The sequence below is a fragment of the Bidens hawaiensis genome, unplaced genomic scaffold, assembly GCF_021521415.1.
Source record: "Bidens hawaiensis isolate Kalapana, Puna unplaced genomic scaffold, B.hawaiensis_p1.1 tig00006388_1, whole genome shotgun sequence".
NCBI lineage: Eukaryota > Viridiplantae > Streptophyta > Magnoliopsida > Asterales > Asteraceae > Bidens > Bidens hawaiensis.
In genome coordinates this window covers 1,079,798-1,087,555 of record NW_027491430.1, presented here as the reverse complement: position 1 = coordinate 1,087,555, position 7,758 = coordinate 1,079,798, and the positions used below count along the sequence as shown (strand labels likewise).

Sequence of the window (7,758 nt, the reverse complement as noted above, 5' to 3'; positions counted from 1 at the left end):
GCTTGGAACTTTTTCTGACGTGCCTCCGCCCACGCCTTAACTTCATCAAGAGTTTGGTAGGGGAGCCTCGTTCGTTGTTTCTCTATCTGGGTATCAGTGAATCCCAGTGAACGATTATTTACTCCACTTGCCCCGGCTTGGGTAGCTGGGGTAGTGTTCGTAAAGTTTGTGTACTCGGTATCTCCCCCAGTAGCTGGGGTTGTGATAACCGGAGTCTCTTGGTTACTCGGTTTCGGGACCGGAGTATCCTTAACCATCTTTCCAGAAGTTTTGAAAAAACTGGAGAAAAATAAAGTTCTAGCTTTATGCACGAATGGCGCCAATGAAGAAACACCAGTCGAACCCCGACAGATTACGAGTAACCTGAGGGTTAGATAGACGTTTCCCACGAGGGGTTAATTCCGGCAAGATGGTTCTTCCGATAACCTGCAAAACAGACACCGTGAGCTCGTCACTAAGAAAGGGGGGGGGGTTCCTCCTTGTGACCACCCTCCGGCGTGAGAATCAGTCTATATTACTCTTTGAATATAAAAGTATATTATTACTACTAGAGCAGTTATCAGGTAAATTATACAAGATATTAGATGATGAAATGATAATACCATTTGATGTCTTTTATAGCCGAAGGTGGGTTTCCAAGGAGGTTTAGCCGGCCTACTACTCTACCAACTGTGGCCTACACACGTGCCCTGATGGTAATTGGTGGATAGGCAGCGGCTGACAGTGACCAGGCGTGCTGTTCACTTTTCCTTTTCCACCAACTACAGGCTAGGCACGTGATATGGCAGGAGTTGGTGAGCAGGCGGCGGCTATTGGTCACAGTGCTGTGGCGTGTTGTCTGCCATGCTGCTGTCAGTGAGCTGTCGTATCGTTGGTCAGATCTTTTGTCCATACCTCGTCAGGTATCACACAAAAGATCCTCCATTATTATACGGACTGGCTCATTTAGGAGGGAGTTTTCCCCCTCCCGCCTTTATGCGGGAATGTTCCCGGCTTTGCTCATTCCTTCTTCAGGTGACTACTGAATTATTATGAGTCTGAGCCTTATGCGTGTAGCCATGCTGCGCGGGTGGCCAGTCCCTAATGGCGGGTATCCGCACCTGCGGGAACAGGCGGATACTTGGAAACCATAGGGAGGCATTTCCTGCGAGACCAGCTTGCGTACCGCATGTGAGGTCGTCACAACTCTGAGCGTGGTGGGTCCTGCGGGTTTGGTAGGTCGCGGCGCAGACGTCCCTATGGTGAAGTCTGCGGGTTCAACTGCGCAGACGTCCGTTTAAGGAGTCTTGCGTGTTCAACTGCGCAGACGTCTCCTTTTAAGGAAGTCTTGCGGGTCCTAACCACCTCTGCTGGGACCTACCTCAGTAGTTAACTACGTTTAGTTGTTTATAGACAAGAGTTACGTGACAACATGATCGTTTTTAACTGGCATATTTTTAGTGCAATCAATCCGAAACAAGCTTAGTTGGTGGAGAATTTATTTATAAATTTTATAAACACAAACTGCTTGAGGGTACTTAAAGTAACCCGACTAACTCATATAACCCGACCTGACAAACCCGAAACCCGATTAACCCGAACCTGACAAATCGAACCTTAATAGGGTCGAGTTGCGAGTTAGTTTTTTATTTTGAAAAACCGAATAACCCGACCCGATTAGCCCGAAACCCGATCGTTTGACCCGATGAACACCCCTACCCCTATCTATTGGGGTTTGAGGCTAAATTTCATGGAAAAAAAGTTGATCAAAGTTGATTATTTTTGTAATTATCCCAAGTTTATATTTAAAAAAAATTGATATCTCCTAATAATAATAATAATAATAATAATAATAATAATAATAATAATAATAATAATAATAATAATCGCATTTGATTTAGTAAAAAGCTAAAAAAAAATAACTAGATGGTAAATGAAACGGTCATAAACCATTGCGTGTGAAGGCAACGGTAACTTATTTGGCAACTATATATATCTAATACGATTTAAACCTTAACCCTAAAACGCCGTTGTTAAGTTTAAGTTTCATTCAAGATCGTTCGAAACAACATTAATCTTTCATCTTCGTCCATCTTTCATTACTTCCGGTGCGTAACTATTCTGCTGAACCCATTATATATACAAAATTGTATATATTGTATATTATATATACAATATAGGTTGTTGTTGATACAGTAGTTATTCAATGGCGGCTTCATATACCGACAACAACTACTGTGTGACTGCAACCAAATTCAAATGGATACCAATACGTGTTCTTGCAAAGCGTGATTTCCCGGATGCCTTTTATGATGACGTCACTAATGAATCTTTGAACGACCCAACATTTAAAAGACACAAGGTTTCTGATGATCTTCCGGAAGATGATGATCAAGCCGACAAAGAAATCTTTGATGACTTCATCCCTCTTGATGAAACCGATGATGTGTCCGGTGAAAGTTGCAGCCTTGAAGAGCAAGTTTCGGATGATGGCATTATACCGCGGTTCGTTAACTGTGAAAGAAGCGGTTCAAATACTTTCGACGAGGAGGTTGGTGACTCGAGCGCTTACACTGACCCAGGTATTGGATGTTATTTTTCGGGATATGCATCGGATGCGGAGAGCGCTTGTTGTTGAAGATATGAAGGAAATCAAGAAAACATATATATGTTGGACTTATATAAGTCATGTGGCTTGAGGAGGTTGTTTTGTTAGAATTACTTACTTTTATGATTTGTTCTTGTAATCACAACATTAGTCTGATGATATTATAAAAATGTTTGGGTTGAGCATACAACATGCGGTTTAGATATTGTTACTAGGATGCCATTTATGAGGTTAGCTTAATTGCTTACTCACTAATTATCATAACTTTGTATCAAGCGACACTATTAATATTGATTCAAGCAGGCATAGATATATAACATAGATATATAATGAAAGATACAACTCTAAAATAAAATTTACTTTCAAAAGCCATACCTTAACACAATTTACAGATAAATTTTATATTTAAAAGAAAAATAATGTCTATTTTGGGTTAGGTCTAAACAATTTTCAGTATTTTGTTAGTTCGATGTTAAAAAAAGATGAAAGTGATAATTACTTGAGTGATTAACTGATTAGTGATTACTAATATATGTCACAAGCACAAATCTGAGTTCATCAAGCTTGTCAAATGTCAAGAATGAAAATAAAAAACAGAAGAGATAGCCCTCTTGAACACACGACCCCAATCTTGCTAAGCCCAAAACAGCTACGAGCACAAGCTTTAATTTGATCCAACAGCAAATAAGCCCATAGCAACTACAAGCCTATGTCATTTGAACTCCATTCCTCACATATAGCATATCCTAACTGAAAAAAGAAACCTATTAATGTAACACAATGTTTGAAATTCTGAATGCTAGATTGTAATGAAATGCATATATATTTTTTACAATACAATATACATAAAAATAATATTAATATGATGACAATTAAGTGTTTTTATGGTTCGAATATAGTGCTTGATCCACTCATATACTACAACGAGTTATCTCATATATCTTTGTTTTGATTACACATGAAAACTCTAGTGTTTTTTCGCTTAATTTCTATCATTAAAAGCAAGACCGGCCCAAGGGAGGGGCAAGGTGGGCTACAGCCTAAGGCCCACTCCTCTTGAGGGCCCAAAACGTTTAGGAACAAAAACGTATTATATATAAATAGTATTCTTTTAGTGAAAACTTTCAATTAAATGTAAGTGGTGGAATAGAAAATCCCTTCAGTTTTGTTTCAACAGGTTGCAAGTTCAAGACTTCTACCTTACATTTTTTTAATTGGTCTTCATTTTCAGCCCCAAACACACATGCTTACTAAATATTCCAACAGATTGATGATTACTTTTTGTTATTTTTTCTATTGTTTATTATATCGTATTTTTTTATGTGAACGACATGAATCGTTAGCCAATCTAGATCATAATTTACCATTACCATTAGCCATTTAAATCGTTATTGCTATTGAGAACAATATATTAGAGAATAGAGAGTATGTATTACAATGAGTAGATTGAAAGCTTTGCTTCCAAATACGCTACGAGTTTCATGTTTCATTTAAGTATTTAAATTATATCGTTTTGCTATAATACTTCTATATTTTATTTTGTTTAGTATTATCACAACTATTTAAATTATATACGAACTATTGAGTTAATGTTAAGGGCCTACTTTTTTACTAGCCCCGGGCCTAACATTCAAGGGATTCTCGGAGAGGGCCCTGATTAAAAGCAACTCACTTCGAATTACCGTGAAAACTTTAACTTCAGAATTTAGAATTTAACTTTGCTGTTTGGAAGAGAAGTTGGGGAAAAGATGTTTGGTACTTTGGTATTGTATGTTATTTAGAGAGAATGAAAAAGCTATAATAAAAAGGTAAAACATAAAGAAGTCTGGTGAAACAATTCAAAATTCAATTCAATTATACCCCGCTCCCAAATAATAAACATTTATATTATTATTATTATTATTATTATTATTATTATTATTATTATTATTTATTTTATAATTTTTATTCCATCCATCGTCTTCTTCATCAGTCTCTAGTTCCTTTTGAAAGGTAAACCTAGTTTATGATTTAAACATTCAAATTATTCCTTTACAATTTCATTTCAATATTATCCACCTGTAACGATTTAGTTTGCCATCTAATTTTGTGTATTTATAAAAAGACATGAACTTGTCTGTCAAGATTTAATTGCAGTTAAAACCCCCCTTTGTTTATACTTTATTATCTTGATAATAATAATAATAATAATCGTGCTTTTATGTGAAGTTAATAGCTGGTGAACCTGCTGCCCGCCCTCATGCCGAATCTTCTCTGTGAGTCCAAAACTCCGATTACTTCATCCAAACGTAAATCGGTAAGAAGTTAAATTATTTTGAATTATACATGTTACCGTTGTTGCGTAATGTGTGTTCTTTACAGGTTTTCTTACGCGAATGGTGGCTGATAAAGGTTGACGCTGAATCCCAATTGGGCGTTGGAGGTTTCGTTAACCGAGAGTAAGTAAGGATAAATTATAACAAGTTCATCCTTAAGTTAAGTTTGATGATCGAGTAGGATGCCTTAGTTTTAGTTTAGGGTTTTGTGTTTGTAGACAAATTTGTCTTCATAGAACCGGCCCTGATAATACATTTACAGTATACTATGATTTTTCTTAATACAGGACGTTAAGAACACGGGGAATGCGACTTTTGGGGTCTGCATCAACCGGGAAGAGTCAGAGTCATAGTAATGTTGAAGATGGAATTCAAGTTTATGGTTCTGCAGCAATTGCCAAGAGGCATGATAACAACACTCTTGAAGCAGTTGATGGCGTCATTATCTTGATTAGCGGTTGCATAAATAAGTCACGCACACTCTCTCATGGCTTCTCACCCGAGGTATCATTAACCCGTCTTGTCTTATAGTTCATTGAAAGCTAGAGGTTGTGAAACGGACATATGGATAGAAAAAGGTGATTGTGTCAGCCAAATCCGACTATATCTTCCGGTAGTAGTTTCAATCTGAGCCCTTTTTGACCCATTACTGAACCCGCCCAACCCCCATCTCTAAACAAACTGAACGCTTTTAGTGAACCACGGTTGAAAGTCCGTTTATTTAGTTAAATGTTTAAACGAACAAACATGGAGAACATTATTTGTTTATTTAGTTAAACTAACAGCACATGCCTCCTTTGCGAACGTTTGATTGTTCATTTATGTTCGCTAATGTCCGTTTAAACGCTCGTTCATGGATGTTCGTTTGTTTATGTTCAAATATGTTTGTTAGTTTACCTGTGTTTTAGTTCGTCCATTTATATTCTTTTAAGATCATTGTTCTCATTAAAATTTAGTCTAATTCAATGAAAATTAAAATATTCCCTGTTAACAGTTCAGTCAAGTTTTATTATCTTTTAAGGCCCAACAGATTGATCTTTACATTTACTTTTAATTGGTGTTCGCTCAGTTATCTTCTTTGATTTGTTTGTATTCGTTTATACCATAAATGAACGCGGAGAGGCTATTGTTCTTAACAAACAAACATGAACATGCCCTGTTCGTGTTCGTTTACAAGCTCATTACCACCTCATCGAAATCTGCATAATTTAAATAAGATAATTCTTTTAATCAGAAGGATTTAGGACATCATAACACCTTAGGCAAATTTTAAATGGTTTTGTTTTAGCCAATTTGTATATTCTCCTGTTTATGAAGACTTGGCCCATTTCCATACAAATATATGTGGAGATTGCAATCTCTAATGAATATTTACTGTTTCGCACAGGTTTGTGACGGTTTTCTTTCTGGGTTTCCGTGTAACTGGGAAGATTATGCTTCTAAATCTTTCCATGATAAATGTTCCAATACAACAAACCAATCATTGCCTGTTTCTTTTGATGATCTTCCAATCACTCGGGTACGAGATTTATTGATGTCACAAACCGAATCTCGTGCTGCGATGAGTATTATTTTCAGAGATATCCTCAAACATACTGAAAATATTATTCATCAAAATGTTCCATCAACCGAGAAGAATTCTGTAGAAACTGAAATCGATGATAAACAAGATGACGTTGTTTCTTTGTCGAATGACTTAAATTCAACCAAGAAGATAACTGAAGAAGGTTCTAAGATTCCAGCTGATTCACATGAAGATGGTGGCTTTATGTCGGGTAAAGTATGCAAGAAAAAGAAAACGAAAGAAAAACGGCTTAAGGAGTTACCAAGAAGGTATCAACTAAGATCAATGCGAAAAAGAAAACGCACTTAATTTATTGGATGTTCATTGTATCTCTAACCATTCTATTAGTATTAAGTGAAGAAAACAACTGGCAAATTCGCGTCTAAATAGTTTTGTATATGCTATAGATTAAGGTGATTGATTTCAAACTAATATTTGACAAGTCCAACCGTTAAGATTTCGTTGCATGCTTGGAAGTATTGTTTGGTGTCATTGGATTTGTCAATGATCTTATCATGTGACTTTGTATATTTGGTAGTCTCATCATCATCATCGTACTCAGTATATCCCACCAATAGCAAAGCTATGGTAGGGTCTGAGGAGGGTAAGATGTAGACAGCCTTACCTCTACCCCATAAGGATAGAGAGGCTGCTTCCGGTGAGACCCCCGGCTCGATAGTAGTTTTGCATCAAGCCTTGGACATAAGGCACATAGCACTCAATCATCGGGACACCGGCTGATCGGTGCATGTACCCTTGTCTTTCGGCTATCAACGCCACTACATGATGCCTGATTAACCGTCCGTCACTTTTAACGTTATTTTCACGAGATTAGTAAAATAACCGTCCGTCACTCTCTACCCCATAAGGATAGAGAGGCTGCATGATCGGTGCATGTACCCTTGTATATTTGGTAGTCTATTAAATGGAATGTTACGAGTGTGGTATTAGTTGTTCTTTTAGCAGTCATAAAGAATAAAAATGTGTCTCGAACATGTAGTTTATTTTGGCACAAATTTTACCTGTGACAAAATTCCTGAATCAAACAGTCTGTTATATATAAACCAAGATCTAGTTACTTTGTGACAAGTGAGGGGAGAGTGAGCCATGCTGGACTAGTGTGAGCCATTTGGTTTTATATATTTTAATCGTTTAATATTAACTTTATATTTTTATAATAAGTAATTGGTTAAAATAATTAATATTAATTGTTTAGAAATCACTCACCGCTCACCAGGTATAGCGTATGGAAAGTGATTTAAGTAAATTTACTACTTGACACCTATGTCATG

General features: G+C 36.8%; 1 protein-coding gene across 1 annotated transcript; it reads left to right on the top strand.

Annotated features, from left to right (window-relative positions):
* Positions 1-4,809: 4,809 nt before the first annotated feature.
* LOC143632403 (kinetochore-associated protein KNL-2 homolog) lies at positions 4,810-6,777 on the top strand. The gene is made up of 4 exons (XM_077100938.1): positions 4,810-4,883; positions 4,949-5,025; positions 5,190-5,406; positions 6,290-6,777. The coding sequence occupies exons 1-4, from the start codon at positions 4,827-4,829 to the stop codon at positions 6,773-6,775; spliced, it is 837 nt and encodes a 278-aa protein (XP_076957053.1). The 5' UTR covers positions 4,810-4,826; the 3' UTR covers positions 6,776-6,777.
* Positions 6,778-7,758: the final 981 nt, after the last annotated feature.

Excerpts from the sequence above, each read along its gene's own strand:
- LOC143632403 (XM_077100938.1), top strand. The coding sequence starts at position 4,827 with ATGCCGAATCTTCTCTGTGAGTCCAAAACTCCGATTACTTCATCCAAA. Across the intron at positions 5,026-5,189 it reads GGAGGTTTCGTTAACCGAGA|GACGTTAAGAACACGGGGAA; the intron begins GTAAGTAAGGAT and ends TTCTTAATACAG. Across the intron at positions 5,407-6,289 it reads CTCATGGCTTCTCACCCGAG|GTTTGTGACGGTTTTCTTTC; the intron begins GTATCATTAACC and ends TGTTTCGCACAG.